Source organism: Micropterus salmoides, unplaced genomic scaffold (genome assembly GCF_014851395.1).
Source record: "Micropterus salmoides isolate LMB-PRFRI ecotype aquatic unplaced genomic scaffold, ASM1485139v1 Ms_hic_scaffold_6, whole genome shotgun sequence".
Lineage (NCBI taxonomy): Eukaryota > Metazoa > Chordata > Actinopteri > Centrarchiformes > Centrarchidae > Micropterus > Micropterus salmoides.
The window spans coordinates 1,782,870-1,804,664 of NW_024044348.1; the positions used below are offsets into that span (position 1 = coordinate 1,782,870).

Here is a 21,795-nt window from a genome sequence, read left to right on the forward strand (position 1 = left end):
CGCTTGTCTTGCTTTTGTTCATCTGCTTCTCCCACACGCTGCATCCAGCGTAGTCTGCGTGGCTGATCGACATCCCCCTCCTGTGACCCAGGGTTTGACTTTTCAGAGCCAGTGAGCAACAGACTTTCAAAATAAAATTCTAAATAAATTTTAAAAATAAAAACTGCCTTAACGTGCGATAAAATAATTGTCGGCGTTAATGAATTAATGCGTTTATGCAATAATAATGCGTTAACTTGCCCAGCCCTAATTTCATGGTGTAGTTAGCAGTTGCAATATAGTCTCTGAAAAGCTGTTGACACTAAACTTTCCAACCAAATTCAGCCGTTTTAACCTAGATGCCCAGACGTCTTTTTGTAGGGCTGTACCCAAATCAGCTCTCAAGAGTCTGCAGTTTTTACTGAATATCTGACTTCTACCTCTCAGCTCTCAAATATAACAGCAGACGAGGGTTCAAAAGTACTTTGGCCCACTTTACTAACATTCAGGACATCAGAGCAGCCTTTCTCTATTTCACTTATAGCGTTTTTGTAGTTGGGTCAGTTTGAGATAAGAAATATTTATTGCCTGTAGCTAAAAACAAAAGCGCAGGGATTCCGCTAACAAAATGAGATTAGACTCAGGGGCTTCTTGACTAATGATTTGATCATCGACATTTAGGGGGCTTTTGACATGCACCTCCAATTCCATTTGAAAACTTGATGTATAAATTAATTTAGGGTTAGAGACACAAACAACGACAGCATTAATCCTGTTCAAATGTTCTAACACAACGTATGTTTACGCTTAGCTGACAGTGACGACGGGTGACAGATCAGTAGAGTTTTTGGTCATTCAGTTTGGAGCACTTGTTGTTTTTCTTCCACTACAAAGATCTGCTTGGATTATGGAATGAGAACAAGAGCTGCCGTCTGCTGCAGCTTTCCCACCACATGCTGCTGTAGTCGCTCTCTGGTAAAGGATGGGGGTGATCTTAGGCTCTCACTGACCTACATTTTTCTGACCCTCAGTGTGAAAGTTTGTCTCCTTTTGTTCATTTCCATGAATAACTTTAGAGTTTGGCGTTTGCTATTGTGCATTTTCAGCCATTCGAGCCTTGCTGACATTCATACTTAAGTTCGTTTTTGGTTTGCTCAATTTTACACTACCAGAAGGTTGTTGGGTTTTTTTTGCAGACCAATCCTGCCTTTTAATTATTAAGCCAATAAATTAGAACATAAAATGTACTTGTAGTTGTAGTTTAGTTATCTAGTGTTCCTTTCTGCAATAAGTCAATTTGAGCAGCGCAGCCGGTTCCTATATGAATCACAGATTTTATATTAAAGAGTGAGTCTCATGTCTCCTTTTTCAAAAAAAACAAACACACCCTCATACCTCCTTTTTTCCAATTCCTCCCAGTCCCTGAGTGAGTCGAGCTAAACCAGTTTTCACAACAAAATATTGTACAGCAGAAACAGGGATAAAGCTTGAAAGATCATTTATCCAGTCAGGTAGTGCAGGGGGATATATAGATTTACATTCCTTGTTATACATTTTCTTGCAGCTAAAACTGTCAGATCAATATTTATATATTTTGGAACATATTGCAAGGGGTCTGACTTCTGCCAAGAAGACATAAGCGCTCCCATAAAGGGGGGTGCGAGCGCAACATCTAAGTTAAAAGGTTGTTCCTCCAAACCACAAACCAAGGTCTGATAGAAACTTTGACACTCTGTTCTGTGTATAACGTAGTCTGTTTGAATTCGCATGTCATCTATTATATAACTGAAGGGAGATCAGCTGACCTTTGTCCGGCCCTGTTAACCCCTCCCTCCCCTGACAGGCTGGATTAGCAGCATTTCATTTTAGCACATGTCTGCATAGGTCAGATTATAATTGATTAATCAGATTAGCGACTGTCAGTGAACGAGAAATATTTGAATCAGATGAGACTGGACTGAGTGATCAGATAGATTCTGGTCTGCCTGTGTTCAGCTTAATAGACCGGATGATGCTTAATGTTGGCCAACTGTTTTAATGGTTATGAAAACGATAATGGCTTTTAAATAGGCCCTTCTGCTTGATCTGACAGAAGGCCGGCTTTTATATAGATATTGTGTCGAAGGCCTGATGTCCTTGTGTGTTTTGCATCTATACTTGTATTTCTGTGTGTGTGTGTGTTTGTAGACTATTGATTAAACTGTTAACGTTCAGCCATAAAGCTGCTTGTTCAGTGCTGTTTTTCATGTTTGTAGTTGTTGGTTCAGGACCATTTTGGCAGTTTATGGCCTCGGGCTTCATCTCTCTTTCTACATTTATTCTGACTAGACAAACAAGCACACATGTGTAACCCATATGTGTGTCAGTGTTTGATGGCTGCCAGCGTCAGCGACTGTGGAATCTTAATAAATATCAACAGTGGTCTACATGTAAGTAATAGCCGACGCATTGATGAGATGCGATTTAGTTACAGCTCAGTGTTTCCCACATAGTCCAGGACCAGGTATATTAACGAGCGCCCGGGTACATTTGGCATTTTACTTCTTAGCACTGTTATCTGTTATTACAAGTCGCGGACATGGTGGACATTTTACAAGTACGGACCAGGTAAAGGGTTAGGGTTAGGAAAGGGAGCAGATTCAGGTAGTCAGTAAACACTAATGAAGTAGAAAGAAATACTGTGGCCGGGGAAATGCTCTGATGGCCTTGACCTAATTAACACCTCTGTGTAACATGTTTGGTAATACGGTTATACTGTATGTTTTGTTCTGTAATTCTGGAGTTCAAAGTGCTTTGCACACCTGTAACTGTATCTGTTTATCTTTAAAAAGGCAGATGGAGACAGGAAGCGGTCACATTGAACTCCCCGTGCTCTAGGTCAACACATTTTAGTATCATGGTAAATCGGAGCACTGCTGGTCTTAGGAACTCTCTGCAGCGAAGACCTGAATGTTGACAAGTTGTGTGGTTAAGCACAGCTCACTAAACTATTTTTATGCTTACATTTTGCAGCCTTCCTTAAAAATAAAATGAGTGCTCTAAAAATAAAATCTAAATCAACTCAACCCCTAAAGATAAGTTTTTTGTTCTCATGTCCTGATCCTTGTAATACACATCTCTCATCCTTGTAAAGCCTCTCCAAAATCAGTCTTATAACAAATCCAGACTGGCTCTCTACTATGATTTTGGCAGAAGAAAATATTCATGTGTGGATGTTCAAATGAGTGTGTGTGTGTGTGTGTGTGTGTGTGTGTGTGTGTGTGTGTGTGTGTATCTATCCTTCAGGAGTAGTTACATAGGAGGGTGGAAAGACAGAGCTGATTACATAAGTCTGCCCTTATATGTGAAGTAGTGTACGTACGTGTGTGTGTGTTTCTGTCTGTCTGTGTATGTGTGTCTGTCTGTGTGTCTGTGTGTGTGTGTGTGTGTGTGTGTGAGTGTGAGTGTGTGTGTGTGTGTGTGTGTGAGTGTGAGTGTGAGTGTGTGTGTGTGTGTGAGTGTGAGAGTGTGTGTGTGTGTGTACTGGAGTGTATCAGCACACCTCAGTGTGTGCGATGGAGCAGAAGGGAGGGAACATGAGGTCACACTCTCTAATTACCAAAATGTCCGCCCTCGTGACGCCTGACCAGCGTTTGTTAGATTAAAACCCAAGGAGGGAAAAATAAAGTCTTACTCTGTACTCTCTCTCTCTCTCTCTCTCTCTCTCTTTGTGTCCACATCTGTCGTCATCATTTCTCCTCGCCGCTGTCACACCATCTTCCTCTACATTTTCCCTCACCCGCCACTTTTGCTTTCTCTCCCTCTTCCCATCCATCATCCCTGCCTGTCGCTCCAGGCTAGTTTCTCTTTCATCCCTCTATCTGACCCCTCCTCCACTATTTGTCTGGAAGAAAGGGTGAGGAGATGAGAGGAGCGGTCCACGGGGCCCATATTAAATTAGGCGAGCAGTAATGAGATTAAAAATCATCCACGTGGGCATGCATGCATGTGTTTGAAAGAGAAAGTATGAAGTGTGCATTTGTTTATTTGCACAGCCAAAAACAAGTCTGATATGAGTGTGGGGGCGTGTAGCGTTTTGGTTAGCAGCTAGATTCAGATGTTAATATATGAGCTGTATGTGGCCCACTGGTGTCTGTGAACTCAGGGAAACACACACATTGCCTTTAATTAGAACCGGATTGTCGCTGCATTTTCAGCAGCAGGATTTTTTGGGGCACAAACCAACTTGTTCTGATTGTCTTTACAGACAGACTGCGAGGGCAGCGGCCGTCGCTCCCTCTCCTGCCGCCAACATGAATAGTGCAATTATGAAGATTGGCAGTAGGACAAGACGAAAGCGCTAACACCCCACCACCATATTTGCATATCCAAGGATAGGTTTACAATGGCTTTTTCCTCGACGTCTGCTTAGTGCTGCGAGCTATTACCTGCAGGAAGAAACAAAGGAAAAATCCAACTCTTAAGATCGAATTGTTAAAGTCACAGCTTTTCAACTTGAGAGTGAACCTGTGTCCCAGTATCCTACACCAGTACTGTCCAATCAAGCCAGGTTCAGATTTTATCTGGTGAAATAAAGCTTTAATAAAAAAAGTGAGTCAAAGTGTTTTTACAATTTTAAAGGCCCTGCACGTCCCCATAGGTGTTTTCTGTTTTTCTGTTATTTCTTGCTGCTTTCCACCGTTGTTGTTTTTATAATGAAATGTTAATTGTTGCTTTACATTTCATTTTGTTGCCACTGTCTTGCGTAAACATTGATTGCAAGGTCATTTTACTCACTGAAAAGTCTAACATATCTGTCCTTTTTCCTTTGATAAACTCAGCACTACAGGCTCAAAGTCAGAGTCACCTAAGCATTCCCTGGTAAATCAAATTACTGGACGAGATTTGCTCGTTCTGCTTTGAGTCAATTTTCAAGTGAATTTTATTTCTATACCTCAGTATTACAAATTTGCCTCAAGAGGCTTTACAATATGTCCTTAAATCATCGATTCATAGAAAAGAAACCCAGAATGAAATACATTGAAGTAAAAGAGCATTAGAAAAGGGATATCTCTTCCAGGAGGGACAAACAAGGAAATAGGAAATCTTGTGTGTACAGAATAGACCAACATCGTAAAATTACAGTATGAATGGTCATGATGACAAAAATTTAGATGTTGAGTCTGGACTTACCATATAAAATGATGGTGTATAATTTAATTTGTTCTCAGATCAGCACAATCAGACTAAAAGGACTGGCAAGTTATTGCCTCTCCAGTTAAAATCAATAATACACAAATTATACATACATGTCAAATCCAGGGTCTGAAATTTAGTTTTTTCACTGCCTGCCACTGTGACAGGCAAGTATTTTTTTTATCTGCCACTTTTGAAATGTATGTAACATTCAGCGCATTAAATGTTCAATATATTTACACAAAAACATTACATGCATGTTAGCGTGCACAAAGGACCCATGTCTTTCAGTACATGACCATCACTTGGGCCATGGGCCAATGATTTCATCCGGGTTAGCGGGTGCTGATTCTGTTCTGTTTGACCCTGTTCAAATCGTACTGTGGGCTAAGATATTGTTCCCAACTTCCTACAAATGTACGGATTTCTGGAAGTCCTTAAGTACTTGCCAGCCATTAATGACTCTTTTATTGTGTGTTTGTGGCAGGTAAACCAGGAGAATGTGGTGAAGGTGGGCCACAGACAGGTGGTTAACATGATCCGCCAGGGAGGCAACCGGCTCCTGATCAAGGTGGTGACAGTGAGCCGGAATCTGGACCCCGACGACACAGCACGCAAAAAAGGTAAAATGACATTCAGATTCTACTTTTCAGTGTGCAACACTCAAGGAAAGCTATAAACAGAGGAAGATATCTTGTCCACAAGTGGGCTAAAAATGAAAGGCGGCTGATGTTTGGTATTCAGCATTTTCCCCCAACACAAAATCATACATGGATTAGGAAATAGAATAATAATAAGAATAATGAGAAGCTTCAGGTGTGGAGCAGTAGGACACAGCTGCACACCAGCTGTAAAATGGATCTGCTAACAGTTGTACCTCCTGTATTAAAATACTGCAGTAAAGCAGCATGCTGACTGATGATGTGTTATGTAATAATATCCCTCTGAGGCAGCAAGGAACCTGACTTACTGCATGTCCACAATGCAAACAACAAAAATAACACAGCACCAGAAGTTCATATGCTTCTTTTAAAGCTTCCAGCTGGCAAAAGTCAGCTGTGGCTAACAATTTAGGGGGGGATTAAGCAGCAGAATTATAACTTGTTAGATTATGGAATCAAACCATTTGGTAAATGCCATGAGTGGTAATAGTATTAGAATCATCGTTATACAGCCATTTCTACATAAGGTTTGCCATCATTAGTTGCGTAACATAGCCTACCTGAGGGCGTGTTTATGGCTTATGAATTTAGAATCAGAAACGCTTTTATTGCCAAGTAGTTTTTACACATACGAGGAATTTGTTTTGGAGATAAAGTGCTATAAACAAACATACAGTTGACATAAATAAATGCAGAAATATATAAATATGGGATAGATTGACAAAATATAAAATACAGAATAATAACGATTAACATTTAACAACAAATATGTGCAATATACCGGGTATTTACAATGTTGTGAAATTAAATAATATTTACATGTGCAAAGATCAACAGTATTTCAGAGGGAAGGCGGGAGTGTCAGTGGGGGACCCGGGTCTTGTTAATGAGGCTGCAGACGGGAAGAAACTGTTTTTGTGGCGACAGGTTTTGGTCCTGAAGGACCGCAGCCTCCTGCCAGAGGGGAGAGTCTGAAGCAGTTTGTGTCCGGGGTGGGAGGGGTCCAGATGGTGATGGAGGAGGTGAGGATGGACTCGATGATGGTGTAGAAGTGCACCATCATTGTCTTGGGCAGGCTGAACTTCTTCAGCTGCCGCAGGAAGTACATCCTCTGCTGGGCCTTCTCGGTGAGGGAGGTGATGGTGCCCAGGAAGCGGAAGGAGTCCACAGTGGTGACTGGGGAGTCACAGGATGATGGGGGAGGGTGGGGCTGGGCTCTTCCTGAAGTCCACGACCATCTCCACGGTCTTCAGAGCGTTGAGCTCCAGACTGTTCTGGCCGCACCAGGTCACCAGATGGTCGATCTCCCACCTGTAGACGGACTCGTCCCCACCTGAGATGAAAACAATGAGGGTGGTGTCATCTGCAAACTTCAGGAGCTTGACAGACTGGTGACTGGAGGTGCAGCTGTTGGTGTACAGGGAGAAGAGAAGGGGGGAAAGAACGCAGCCTTGAGCGGATCCGGTGCTGATGGTCCTGGAATCACAGACATGTTTTCCCAGCTTCTCGGCTGCTTCCTGTCCGTCAGGAAGTCTGTGATCCACCTGCAGGTGGAGTCAGGCACCCTCAGCTGGGAGAGCTTGTCCTGCAGCAGGTTTACAGAGTTTTAATTTCTGCTTGTATGCAGCAATCAGGTGGACCATGACGTGGTCAGAGTGTCCAAGAGGTGGGCGGAGGGCGGTGGGCGGTGTGATAGGCACTGCTTACTGTGGTGTAGCAGTGATCCAAAATGTTCCCTTCTCTGGTCGGACACTTTATAGACTGTCTGTCTGTATTTTGGGAGTTCATGGCTGAGGTTTCCTTTGTTTAAGTCAGCAAGAACAATAAATAAGGAGTCTGGGAATGTCCGCTCTACCCACAATGCCACGTCCTCTCTGAGTAATACAGAATAACATGTATGCATTTTGTCTGTCTCTCTGTCTCCCTCAGCTCCTCCACCACCAAAGAGAGCCCCCACCACAGCCCTATCTATGCGCTCCAAGTCGATGACCTCTGAACTGGAGGAACTTGGTAAGAACATACCGGTTTGGCTTTTACACAGTGGCATTAGGATGTCTGTGACTAACAGCACCTCTTTCTCTTTTTTGTTCTTTTTTTCTTATTGTCATTGATTGGTTAATCTCAATAGTGGATAAAGGTAAGCAGTTAAAGCTGCATAACCTTTTGCCATCCATTTCACCTAACAGCAGCATGCATCGCTGAATGAAGCTTTTGTTCAGGCTAATGCAAATTAAGTTTTGATCATTTTGCTTACATTTGACCCATAAAAATAAGAAAGCTGCTTTTCCTCCCTCCTCATCTCCTGTCCTCCTTTGCCATTATGCATGCAGAACTTGCTTCTAAAGACCCTGCACCCATGAGCTGTCGCTGTGGCTACAAGGAACAAATAAGTCTAAAATATAACATTAGTATAATCTCTGTTTGTTTGTTTTTTATATGTGTGTGTGTGAGTGCGTGTGTGTGACCTCCACTTCAGACGACCCTCTGTGCATAGCACTAAAAGTGCTGTGCTGTCCTAATACCTTCTGACAGACAGGGCAGTCAGCGTTTCTGAGACACATGACCACCCAGACCCTGAAACGACGTCTCATGATCAATTCAGCTAGTAGATGACAGAAAGTACTCATTACTCCATAAAATAAATAAATAAATCTACTTTTTCCCACTGAAGGTTCATATGTGTCTTAATGAGGCTTAATGAAAGTGTATTGATTTGAGATTTAAATCCTGGTTGATTTGGCGGCACTGTGGTTTAGAACAGACCAACACTTGAGCAGCTTTTTACTGATTATAAACCACTATGTGATCCCTTTAGTTTTGCATTGACTTGTTCTGTTTTCTAAAACCTTTGTTGCGCACCACTGTGTGTGATACTAATTTTTATTTGACATGTCTATGTTTTACATTGATTGCTGTAAAGCACTTTGTTACCTGGATTGAAAAGTATAGTTATAATTCCAGTAGGTAGGCAGTCCGAATGACTGTCACTACAATAACAAATGACTTTGTAAGATAATTGCTGAATGTATACTGTATATATTGAAAGGCTATTGTAGAAAAAAATGTTGACCATAAATAGTTTCAAAAATTTGGTTTGATTTCATAAATCTGAAGGATTATTACATTCAGAGAGGTGGTCTTCGTCACTTTTTACCTGAATTTCCCCTCAGAGGATCAGTAAAGGCGTATCTAATCTTATTTTAAAAACACAGCAACTCCCGATTAATGGTGCCCCTGATTAACTGATTTACCAACAGTCAAATAAGTGACAGCAATTTTGACAATGGATTACGTTCAAGTAATTTATTAAGACAAAATTCACTGGTTCTGACTTTGTTTCATTATAAATTGAGTTTTAGACTGCTGTTGGGACAACAAGCAATTTTACGACGTCACTTTGGCCTGTGGGAACTTATTGTGTAAATTTTTCTCCATATTTTGTCTTTGTACAATTAATCCAAAAATAAAATACAGCTTAATCAATCATGAAAACATCATTAGTTGCAGCTAGGGTGCATTGTTTTAATAGCAGTTTATGATTTACTGTTTACACTTAGCATTAGTAATTGCAGCTTTGTGCCCTGTGTCAAAGGTGTGGAAAGAGCAGGCAGAGAGATGAGAGGCTGGTGGATAAATAAATGACAGGAGAGGGAATCTTCATACATTGCAGAAAATTGCTGACAGAAAAATGCCTCTGGTCAGCATGTTTTTTTCAGAATGCTTATTTGACACATTTGCATTTAATTCTTTACTTTATATATTTATAGTAGTAATAGTATTGCTTGGTAGTGTTGCAAGTCCATTAGTGTTTTCAAATCTGAATGTAAAGTATGGGATTCTCACAACAAATGCATCTGCAGTAGGATACATTTAAATAGATGGAAGTACCCTCACTCAATACTATTATATTAAACAAAGCTACAATACAAGTACATTTTTCTTCATCTTGGGCAAATTATTGACTTTGTTTTGTGCTTTAAAGACTCAAATCTTTTTCTGTCACCCCTTTTAAGCCACTCTAAGGAAAAAGAAAGGTGGTAAGTTACTGTAGGCATGCTTAAGTCTGATCCAAAACTTCCAATGATTGATTAACCTTCCCCACTCCACCTCCCTGTGATTAACTACAACTGATGTATTTGTTGACAGTTTATTTTAATATTTATATAACAAAATGATTTGTCTGACATTTGACTTTCAGTGTTTCACCTGTAGTGTATTTGCATGATTTACAATGTGTTTTTGACTACAACTTTATTGGGTTGTAAATGTTGTTGGTGCATGATTTAATGTTGTGAATAGAAAGCTCCTCCGTCCCTTGTTCACAATCACAGATTATTGTTTCTTCTTCTTTTGAGCAGTCCTATTATTCACGTTTGATTAAAAGCAGTGGTTCACCTCAGAGTGCTTCCTAAACCTTTCATACAGACGGACCCAGAATCTTCATTTGCAACGCAGCAGCAAGCCCAGATCATTTACTTTCTGCGAGAATTTCAAGCTTCAAATGCAGTGGAACATAGCAACAGACCCTTAATGAGGAATTACAGAACATATTACTTGAGTGTGTGTGTGTGAGTGTGTGAGTGTAAACAAAACGCTGCCGCTGTTAGTCAATGTTTCTTCATTTTACCTGACCTGAAAAGGTTTGCTGTCATGTTTCTGTTCTTCATGTGTGCCTTCTTCTTTTTCCTCCTATGTTGCAGGCTTGTGAGTGTGAGTGTGAGTGTGCGGAGGGGGAGGTTTATTCCAGGAAATGTTTCACTCACAGATAGGTTTCCAGGGCAACCGTGATGCATGTTGTCTGATATGCTGTAGCTGAAATCCAAATTAAGAGAGAGATCGGAGAGAGAGGAAATGTGCATTTCTTTCTGGTTTTGTGTGTTTGTGTTTTAGCTCTAACCGTAGTTAAGGTCATTGACACTCCTTTCCTCCCCTTTCCTCCCCTCCCCACCTCTACCTCTTTTCCACTCCTCTCCTCTGTGTGTAGATGCGCAGAAGAAGAGGATTGTTTTCCAAGTCACTCTAAGTAATCACGCCCCCTAATGCATGGAAGCTTTCCACATCCTAGACAGAGCTAGCCAGGGAGGTGAAACAGTAAGAGGCTATATCAGGGCTAGCATGTAGCTTCTCTGAGCAAAACCCTTGAGGTGGACTTTATCTGATGGCATCATCACACACCAGAGGGAAGTTCAGTTCTGCCAAATTTGCCGTTGACACCTTTCCCATGCTGCAGGCCTTAAAAAAAGAAGACTAAGAAAGATAACGGCAAACTTGACAGACATCACATTCATTGCTCATTTTACATTTAATGAGGGGACGACCCTGAGAGTTGGATGATGCTGCTGAGTCGGCTGTTTGGAAAGAGCTTGCACGGCTTGCAAGGCTGGACACACCTGAAACATTTCATAAAAGTCCTCCTGTCTGCCCCCCCCCCCCCCCTCCCAAAATTTGTTTAAATGTTTTTCGTTTCAGTTTCATTTGCAATTCAGTGTGGAAACACAGGAACGGGTCACTGTGAATGATTAGCTTGCGTTTGGCCTATGACAACCTTACGGTGGCTTTGCAAGTTAAGTCCTGCACAGGTCGTGTTTTTCTTACTTTTGATTTACGGCTCGCTTTATCTTGCAGACAAAGTCGAAGAAATGTCACATGCCCAGAAGACCTCGCCTGTTGATATGAAGATTGCCACAATCAAACCACGCCCATCCAGTCGCTGTTTGGTTACGGCAGCTGATATGAATGTAAGTGAACAAAACTCGCTTGACGCTAATACAGTTATTGTAAAAATTAGATATTCATTACACAGATCATACCGTGTACAATGGTGTTACTTTAAGGATGTTTTGGTTTGGTTTTGCTCCTTGAGTGTATAATAATAATTTTGAAAGTGTTTTGATTAGTGTGTTTGGCTGTATTCTGTGCCATAATCCCCTAATGGAAAAATACAAATCTGTGAATGTTAATCTATTTTACAGCAGTTTGTTTTACAGCTTGTTTTAATGATAGATATCTGAAACTAAACGATGTTAGTGTTGGTCTCCAGGCAGCAGAGAGCTAATGGGAAAGTGTGTATTTCTGAATATATCATTAACAACATTCTGGTTTGCAGTCTATGTATCATGACCGCCAGGGAGTAGCAGTGGTGCCACCCACTGTGCCAGGGGCCTTCCTGGGGATACCTGAGAAGGGCACTATGAAAAAGCAAAAGTCCATAGGTATGATGTATATACAGTAAGTGTGAGTGTGGGAGGGCATGTGAGTGTCAGCTTGAGTTGTGAACTGCATGTCCAGAACCTTGTGCTTTCAGCTTGTCGTAATATTCTATTAATGCTCAGAGGACTTGCTCTGTGTGCTCAAGCAATATTAAAGCTAATTATAGATAGATTAGAATGATCCAGTCAGCAAAGTGTGCTTTCAGGCGATAATATTGGAGGTCATTAAACATATGCTGAAACCTCATTCTTACTGCCGAACTGGAGGGACGTCATGCAGGCTAATGTTACTCAGAGTTCTTTTGATTTGCAATACCATCATTATTGTAACAAAAAATTAATTCCTTTTTTTGCAATAATTTCAGTAATAGACCTTTTAGTATGTTCTGGTTTGATGACGCATGGGAAATGCTCTCTTCTGAGAGCAAAAAAGTGTCACTCATTGACCAAGTTCCCCTGAGCAAGGCACTTGCTTCCATAATAATAACTTTTCACAGTTAAACAACTGTGTAACTGTGCAAATGACAGAAAGAATGGAACTCAATAAGCATCTTCTGCAAACTTTCCCCAAATGCCAGCTACTAGCTGAATAGGCATCCACTCATCTGTAGATCCCCAGAACACTGCTTGTCATACATTTTAACAAACATGGCAAAATAAGATTGATGTACATATGCACAAGTCATTTTGGTCTTTTATTTGAGATACGTTTCCATGACCCCTTTTTAACACACATAGCTCGCATATCTGCTCTATAGATAATAGATTTTATTTCAGCAATCAAACTTTAATACAAATGTTTATTCTTGTCGTTATTTCCGCATTCAAGATTTCAATTGGTGGTGTTGGGTAATTGGTCATATTAACTCACCAGGAAATAAGTTAACATCTTATAGTTGGCTACTTTTGTTATCTATCGGACCCTTCACAAATTTCAGGAACCCCTGCTTGGATAAATAAAGGTTAAGAAAGAGCTCACAACAAATAAATTAGATATTTCCTGTGGAAAGAGCAGGTTGTCCTGGAAATAAAAAATAGGGTTGCCTACCCCACGTCCTCACATAATTTTTCTCTCTGCCCAATCTCTCCAAGGTACAACGGAGGATGAGAAACAGGGATTCCTCACACCTCCCCTACTCAAGTTCTCTCGCAGCCTCTCTATGCCTGACACCTCAGAGGACATCCCTCCTCCCCCAGCCATTTCACCCCCTTCGCCACCTGCCTACAACTCAGCTGCTGGCCCTATACCCAAGAGTTACGGCACCACACGGCCCAGCTTCACCCAGAACTCACCTAATGCAGTAACGACCATTAGCCGAACCACTGATGTTGGCACGTTAAGGCGTGGGTATTTCCGCCAGAGCTCGGAGCATTTTGAGAGCACACGCACCCGAGGGCGCACGCCAGTGCCGGAGAATCCATACTCTGAGGTGGGCAATAAGACACTGTATGTGCCAGCAAAACCAGCTCGAAGGAAGGGCATGCTTGTAAAGCAGCCCAATGTTGAGGACAGCCCAGAGAAAACATGTCACATGCCAGCAAGCCCCTCTGGCCCAGTTTCCATGCCCACCACGCCTGTAGAACGAACGTGCTCCTCCATCCCCATCCCCACCATCATCGTTAAGGAGCCCTCCACCAGCAGCAGTGGCAAGAGCAGCCAGGGTAGCAGTATGGAGATTGAGCCCACCACTCCTGAACACCCACCCCTCACGCCCACTGTTGGTGGAAGTGGAGGTTTGCGTCCTGATGACCTGTCTCTAAGCAACCCCTTTGCAGCAGCAATTGCCGGGGCGGTACGGGACCGGGAGAAGAGGCTAGAGGCAAAAAAGCACTCAATTGCCTTCCAGTCAATAGACATAGGGGATGATGAGTTCAGTAGTCCCACACCAACCCCTCGCCTTCGCCAGTCAAAGTCCATTGATGAAGGCATGTTCAGTAGCGACGAGCGGCTTCGAAGGATATTGGCTCCCCCTCCTGCAGCACAGCTCGGGCCTCCTGTTGGGGGTGGTAGTGGCAACATGACAGATTTTAACACTCCTGAGCCTACAGTGGTGCGGGAGCCTCTAAACACCAGAACGGGCCAGTGTCCCAACCTGGATAGTCCTGTTAGTCTCCCAGCAACTCCTCCTAAGAGCCACTACAGGGCCAATGGGACCTACCTCCATCCTGTCACCGGCAAGCCCTTGGACCCTAACTCTCCACTAGCTCTGGCCCTGGCAGCTCGTGACCGGGCCATGAAGGAGCAACAAAACCATCCTCAGAATCAGCCACAAAATCCTCCTCAGGTTCAGCAAACCCCAAAGCATGAAGGCCAGTCCCTCCCAGTTCAGCCAAGCCACAAACCAGACCTCAACCAACCTCTGTTTATTGACACCAAACTACGCTCCGGGATCGAGACCAGTTTTGCTGCAATCTCTACCGCAACTATGGGGCGACCTGGCCGAGGCGGCCTGCGGAGGCAGATGACGGAGCAGAAGTATGAGTCTGACGGGGCACGGGAAGAACGGCAGCATCTCGCAGTTGAGGAGAGGAAAAGTGCGCCAGGGGATGTGGGAGACACATCACAGCCTAAGTCAACCGGGCTGCTGATGGTCCACACCAGCACAGAAGCATGCAACAAGGTGAACAACCAAGAGTCAGAGGGGCAGGACAGCAACAGGCCATCTGAGCTAAAAGACCCCAACCAACCCGATCCTCTCAAAGCTCCAACACTATCTACCAATCCCCAGCCACCATCATCACGGAGGAGGAGCATTCCTTTAGGCGAGTCCATGGATGAACCAGTAAAGCTGCCCTTCCGCATCCCCCCTCCCCCACTGGCCTCTGTTGACATTGATGAGGATTTTGACTTCACAGAGCCCCTCCCCCCACCGCTGGAGTTTGCCAACAGTATTGACATTCCTGATGACCAGGCTAGTGCCATTGCCGAGATGCTTCAGCAACAGAGACGGAATGGTGGACCTCATCTACCCCCATACCATGCTCACGCCCCACCTCCTGTCACTGATCAACACAAACGGGTGGTGAACAGTATGCCCCCCTCATATCCTCCTCCTCCGCCTGACCCAGAGTCAGGGGTGGGTGACTCGGGCATTGAAGAGGTAGACAGCCGCAGTAGCGGGGATCCTCTGCACATGGAGACCACCAGCACCGTTTCCAGCATCTCTACCCTGTCATCAGAGGGAGGCTTCTGCGACAACACTCTGGAGAGCCTCTATGCCACTGCAGATGGGCATGCCTTCCTCGTGGATCGGCCCCCTGTGCCACCCAAACCCAAGGGCAAGTCTGTCATTAACAGAACATCGCTTTATCATGACGCGCTCATTGAAGAGGCCCCAGAGTCCTATGGGTCACCCCCTCAGGCTCCTCCCCCTCCCCCTTCATCCTCTGAACCTCCTAGGACTCCTACTCAAAGGACATCCAAGCTGTGGGGCGATCAGCCCCCTGAGCTGCGCAGCCCCCCATCCACACCAGACTCCAAGAACACTGTTATCACCGAGCTGAGCTCCATTCTGCAGCAAATGAATCGCGATAGACCAACCAAGCCAGGAGAAAGCCTGGACTCCCCCACAGGCACCAGGGGGGCCTTCGGAACAAGGTACGTGATAAGTCAGTATTTAATGCGTCAGGGATTTTTTTTCCTCAATTTATCTTTTTGTTCCTTAATTTTCTTGTTTGGGTTTTATTTCCCCGGACATTTATCTACCACAACGGAAGCTGTCAACAGTTTTCATAGCAACTATGAGCTGATCCTCTGCTTCCCCTTCGGTGATAATACTTTCAGTTTATAAATGTGCTTTGTTGTATCTTTTTTTGTTTTATTCTCTGATAGTCAATTGTGTCTAGTTGTTTATAGCATCTGTACAATGAGCCGGCAACCAAAGGTTAGAAGGTCTAGAGCATTACAACTTAGATGGTTGTTTTGAATTGTATGTGAAGAATGGATGAGGCTGCAGGGGTGTGCTTGGATGTCATCTGAAGGGTTTATAGAAGAATAGTCAACCCAAGGTTCTTCACAGGCTTCATTCATATTCAATGTCTTCATATTGTTGAGGCTCGCACTCTATGTGTATATGAGATATACACAATATATTAACAATATAATATTGTTGGAACGGGCTTTAACGTTATTGTGGCAGCAAGTTTGTGCGGTCATGATCTGTGGATATCCTACTGTGTTAGTTCTTAACATGAAGAACTGATAAAAGAGTTAACTCTGGGGAGTCCTCTGTTTATAATGTAGTACATGTCTAGACATCATTTGACATTCAGCTCATCCTCTTGCTCTTTATCAGTTTGACATTTATTTGCATTTATTTAGTTTATAATCACATTTGTCAACTGAATGTTGCGTAAATAGTCACTATAGGCAAATAATAAGAAAATGAATGTTGTTCACTTGTTGACAAGTAGGATTATGGGATGGAACATTTGTTATGTACCAAGATTGATTTCCTGCAGTGCCACGTTTTAGATTGTTGAGGTTTTGCAGGAGTCATATTTGCAGTAACTGGGACAACGTTTTAATGGACCCTGCACCTGAACCAGCTCAGCTCATGGTTTTTTAAACTCACATCTCCCCTGTATGAGAGGGAAATAAAAAGCACGATAAATAATTCACTGCTCACATGCATTTTGTATGAATGGTCCCATCGCTCAGCAGAGAGGTGTAGAGAGCAGAGGGAAAGAGTTGATTCCTCTGGGAGTTTGTGCCTTCTGATCTAATAAACACTGTTAGATCAACACAGTGACGTCCATTTGTGGTAATTACAGTGAGATGCCCACCAGCTGCTTAGGTGCAGCCTTGTGTACCCTCCTTCACGCCACATACTATCATGTTATCCTCATTTTCATCCTCTGCAGTTCAAAGTCATGTCTGTTGACCTTTACACCTTGTACACATTTCATTTTCAGCTCACGCCTCTCCATCTTCATCTCCATTTTCTCCAGTCTCCTGTAGTTCCTTCACTTTCTTCATGCCCTCTGTGTCTCCCATCTTCACAGGTAGGTTCTATCGGCTGCTATCAAGTCACAACGAAGCCCGGTTTTCACTTTTATGTGTTCACCAGGCTACATGGTTTTTAGGAAATGAAGTTGTCATGTTGGTGCCTGCCTGCCTGCCTGTGTGTTGACACATTCTTGTGAACATGGAACTTTTCATACTAGGGAGGGAAAATGGAAACTACTTTATCTCTTTTCAGCATTTAAGATAATACTGGATGCCGCCATTTGTTCAGATATGAGTTTTGGCAAAGAACTAAATGCAGAATAAATGATACACAATGCATAAAGCATTAGCTTCGTTAATGACTTTTAACACGTCATTATGTTTAATCTGTGACCATAGGCATCTTAAGTGTCTCTTGTTCTGCCATTTTGCTGAAAAAGTTGCTTTCCCCATAAAGTAAAGAGTTATCTGGTTGTCTCTTTGTGCTGTTAGTAGCTTTATGATGCTAAGGTATCGGGTGCAGGAAGCTGGCAGCAGCTCAAAGTAAACGGTTTATTCCCCCCAAGCCATGCATTTGCAATGATTTCCTGTACTGAGATAATTGTTTTGCACAGCGGGGCTTCTTATGACTTCTAGAAAGCACACATTTATGCACTTTTTGTTGCTATTTTAAGGTCATGTGACTTATGTCAGATTTATTGCAATTATGAGATGCAAATTAGGAAAAATCTTTTACGTCAGCTTCTTAGTGACAATTACAAGAGGGGTGTGTTGGATTAGTTTTAGGTCCCAGTTTTTCCCACTTGGCCTCTTGAATTGTGTAAGAATGTGCCGACACATAAAAAAACTAAGTCAGTGCTCTATATATACACATAACACACACAACAAAAGAAGAAGTAATAATGAGGGAGAAAGATGGCTAATTTCAGTTTAACGTCACTTAAGCAGCCATTATCATACCACTAAAGACCCTGTGGAGGTTAATTCCACAGACAGCTTACTGACATAGTTACACTTGGGAAGAGTAAAATGCACATCTACATCTTGGGAGAGATGCAGCACACCTTTCAACATCTGGCTAGAAAGCGTCTCTAACACTTTATGGATGAGTTTACTTGGCTTATGTTGATATCAGAAAGTCGTTCGATCTGCCCAAGACACATGAATTGAGTGTAAATGGGGTATATTATCAATCCATAACATTTTAATTGATGCTTCTGTGATCAGATGTCTCCTGACGAATATACCTGAAATTGCTGTAGTGGATGGTGGTTTCATTTCCCAATGACAAATTTCAATTTGTGGTTTGAGTTTGGACAATAAAACAATAACAATCCATCCATCCATCGTCAACCGCTTATCCTGCATACAGGGTTGCGGGGGGGGGCTGGAGCCAATCCCAGCTGACATTGGGCGAAAGGCAGAGTACACCCTGAACAGGTCGCCAGTCCATCGCAGGGCCACACATAGACAGAAAACCACTCACACCTCACATTCACACCTAAGGACAATTTAGAGCCACCAATCAACCTAGTCCACATGTCTTTGGATGATGGGAGGAAGCCGGAGCACCTGGAGAGAACCCACGCAGACACGGGGAGAACATGCAAACCCACGACCTTCTTGCTGTGAGCCGACAATATTATCACAATATTTTTTTCAGTAACAATATAACAAATGTTCTACATCAGATTTGTTAAGTAATCCACTGTTTGGCTTCAAGTGTTGACCTTAAGAGTTATTAACAGGTATCAGGTTTCTTCAGCTTTCACTCAGAGGGCAAAAATCAGCCTTTAAACTCGAAAGAAAAAACGATTTGATCCTTATCGTGATAACTTTTTATCGTGAAAACATTTTTGGCCATATTGTCCAGCCCCACTCCCTGCATAAGGTTGGTGTAGAAATCTCCAACTTGGTTTACTATTTTAATATTCCCAAGTAACCTAACCCACATTAAAGGTGAAACCCATCATAGTTGTCCTCAGATTGAGACTCTAAAGTGAATGTAAATTACAGGTCTGTAGTTGCTGTATTTTGTATTATTGGCTGTTTTGGGAACTTTTTCATACTTTCCCAGACTGACAAAATCTCATGTATCCTTTTTATAACTGTGTGTAGTTTGGTCTGATTAGCGTGATTCAGTTCAGTAACTGCTTCACTATGGGATCAAACTACCAGATGTGTGAGTGCAGCATTCAACCCTCATTCCTAAAGCGGCGCTTCTCATCCTGCTTAAATCAGTCAATTACTTGTAATCTGGTCTTTCTGATTGTTGCCCTGAGGGGTTTGTGTGTGTTTGTCATGTCAGATGGAGTTTAAACCCCACTCACTTGTTTGCCACCAGGGTGTCCGATTATCTGCCTCGGCGCTCAGAGGGGGTTTTCGTGTCGCACTACTTAGTCTTGCGGGGAGGGTCGCCGGGCGCAGCGGCAGAAGATAAGGTTGTAGGCAGCTAGAGATGTGAAGATAGGGAACACCTGGACATATGAAGAGGCCTGCGAAAAAGGGTAAAGGTGGTCCTGCTCCTGAAACCATCAAACAGATGGCAACAGAGATGCACAGAAGATGGCCTAGATTCACACATGCTCTCCCTCTCGTTCTCTCTCTCCCTCCATCCTTTGCTCTCCTGCTCCTGCGCACAGTCTCCTGCATAGTCTTCCTCAGTATGTCAGGATCGGACCCAGCACCAATAGGAATATTTTAGATTTTCTTTGGACATTTGTGGACTCGCTTCTTTCTTTTTTCTTTTTTCTTCCTGTCTCTTAGGCGCCCAGATTAAATGTGCGTTGGTTGTGCCTGTGGACGAAAGGGTTGCCTAGCAACCGGCTGATGAGAGCAGCCCCGAGGCCCGCAGTGATGTCAGTCTGAGTCGGGGGGAGGGGTGTGCGTTTGTACTTGTGTGCGTGTGAGAGAGATGGAGCAAGAGGATGGCAGGCCTAACCCTCAGTAGAGTTCAACATCATCTCGCAGGTCACGTGCCGCGCTGCTTTAGTAGGCCACCGTTATGTAACCAGCACAGCCGAGTCAATCTCAAGCTTTCTATAAATAAAGGCAGCGTGTGCATGCATGCCAAAGAGTGTGACCCTGTATGCGTGAGCTGGTGTGTGCTAGAAAGAAGCAGGGAGTCATGGGATGTGTGGGCGTGTTGAAGGTGAGGTCTCCCACCACAGATATCAATAGCACTGCATCACTTTCCTCTCATCCTGCTCAGCTGACAGAGAGCGAGTGTTGTTCCTGCGCTGAAATGAAGCCCAGTGAGGGCCACGTGTTGATATTACTTATGTTTATTTGGGGGGGGGGGGGTAACTTCCACAGTACACAACTCAGATCTATGTGAGGACTTTATGCTAAATTAACGCTGCAAGGAACAATTTTTTTCATTAATGAGTTGGTTATATCTTTGATAGATCATTTAGTCTTTAAAACGACTGAAAATAGTGAAAAAAATCTCAGGTTTCCCAGAACTCAAGGTGTGTGTCCGACAAACAGTCCAGATCCTTAAGAGATATTCAGATATGTAAAACAGACAAAAGCAGTAAAGTTAACACACAACACGAACAAGAGGACTGTGGAATGAGCCTTTTAATGTACATCTTTCTACAAAATCCAGATTTAAAAGTGAAACATGAGTTTTTCATTTTGTCCTGTTCTCAACTAATGTTTCCTTTTGGCTTCTCAAGTTATAAGTGACGTGGCTTTAGATCCACCACATCCACACTGAAATATCTCAACAGCTATTAGATGGATTGTCGTTCAATTATGTGTAGGCATTTACATTTCCCGTGAAAGAAGTCTGCAGACTTTAAATGATCCCCTGACTTTTCATTACTGGTGACTAGTAGATGTCACAACATTTGGTTCAGACATTCGTGTTCCCCACAGAGTTATTTGTTCCATCATTGGGTCAAATTTTCTTAACTAAGAGTTGTGAAAGACCTGCAAAACTTCCATCAGCTCTGACTTTCATGTTAATTAACAAATGCTAACAAACTAAACAATGGTGATAATGGAAAATATTATCTGCTAAACATCAGCATGTTAGCATCGTCACCGTGAGCGTGTTAGCATTTAGCTTAACCCGTTTAATCCCACCAGTTACAATTGGGGCTGCGTCTTTTTATTTCATATCTGAAGCTCTAAATTTTGTGTTGTGGGCTTTGGGCAAGAAATTCAACTTTTAAATGAAAAAAATAGATCGTTTTGATTAAAATGGATCAGTATCATGTGTCTGGTATGAAAGGACACATGACCAGAGTAGTTTACTTCTGCTCCTCAGACTATTACAAAAAGTAGTTAGTAAAACACCTTAATAAACAGAATTATCATATTTTCTACATATATTCTTTTAAGGCTCTACTACTGATATATTTTGAGAATTATACTCCTGCGTGTATATTTTGCTCGTAAGAGGTGTAAATTTGTGACCGGTAGCATAACACAGTGCTTCAACCGAAAACATGTTATCCTAGTTAACATTTCTTCAGATGTGTTGGACCTCCTAGTGCAGCATCATGGGCATTCCTACACCTGAATAAGTGGCATTTGAAACAGACTGTGATAGGAATGCCTCAGATAGACTATCGAATGGTAATGTAGAGCTAAACTATCTAGAGGAGGAGGCGGCAGATGATCATGAGAGCCAGTTGGTTTGAGATATCAATAGAGGGGTGGCGGCGGAGCAGTGGCTAAGACACCTGCCTTTGGTGTGCGAGATTTCCTGAGCTGGACACTTAACCCCTAGTTGCTCCAGAGGCGTTTCACCTCTGACATGCTGAATCTTTTTGAAATGAAAATGAGTTTGTTTTTTCTCAAACTTGCTGGA

At 42.8% G+C, this 21,795-nt stretch overlaps 1 protein-coding gene across 4 annotated transcripts in view; it reads left to right on the plus strand.

Annotated features, from left to right (window-relative positions):
• LOC119890328 (SH3 and multiple ankyrin repeat domains protein 2-like) overlaps window positions 1-21,795 on the plus strand; it is a 236,178-nt gene that overhangs the window by 204,009 nt on the left and 10,374 nt on the right. For 2 of the 4 annotated variants that reach the window (XM_038701540.1, XM_038701543.1), the window contains 7 exons: window positions 5,642-5,777; window positions 7,746-7,826; window positions 7,945-7,953; window positions 9,830-9,853; window positions 11,442-11,554; window positions 11,923-12,028; window positions 13,118-15,623. In XM_038701540.1, the coding sequence (XP_038557468.1) occupies window positions 5,642-5,777; window positions 7,746-7,826; window positions 7,945-7,953; window positions 9,830-9,853; window positions 11,442-11,554; window positions 11,923-12,028; window positions 13,118-15,623 (2,975 nt within the window). The remainder of the gene's footprint in view (window positions 1-5,641; window positions 5,778-7,745; window positions 7,827-7,944; window positions 7,954-9,829; window positions 9,854-11,441; window positions 11,555-11,922; window positions 12,029-13,117; window positions 15,624-21,795) is intronic. The other 2 variants (XM_038701541.1, XM_038701544.1) reach the window with 1 other exon arrangement.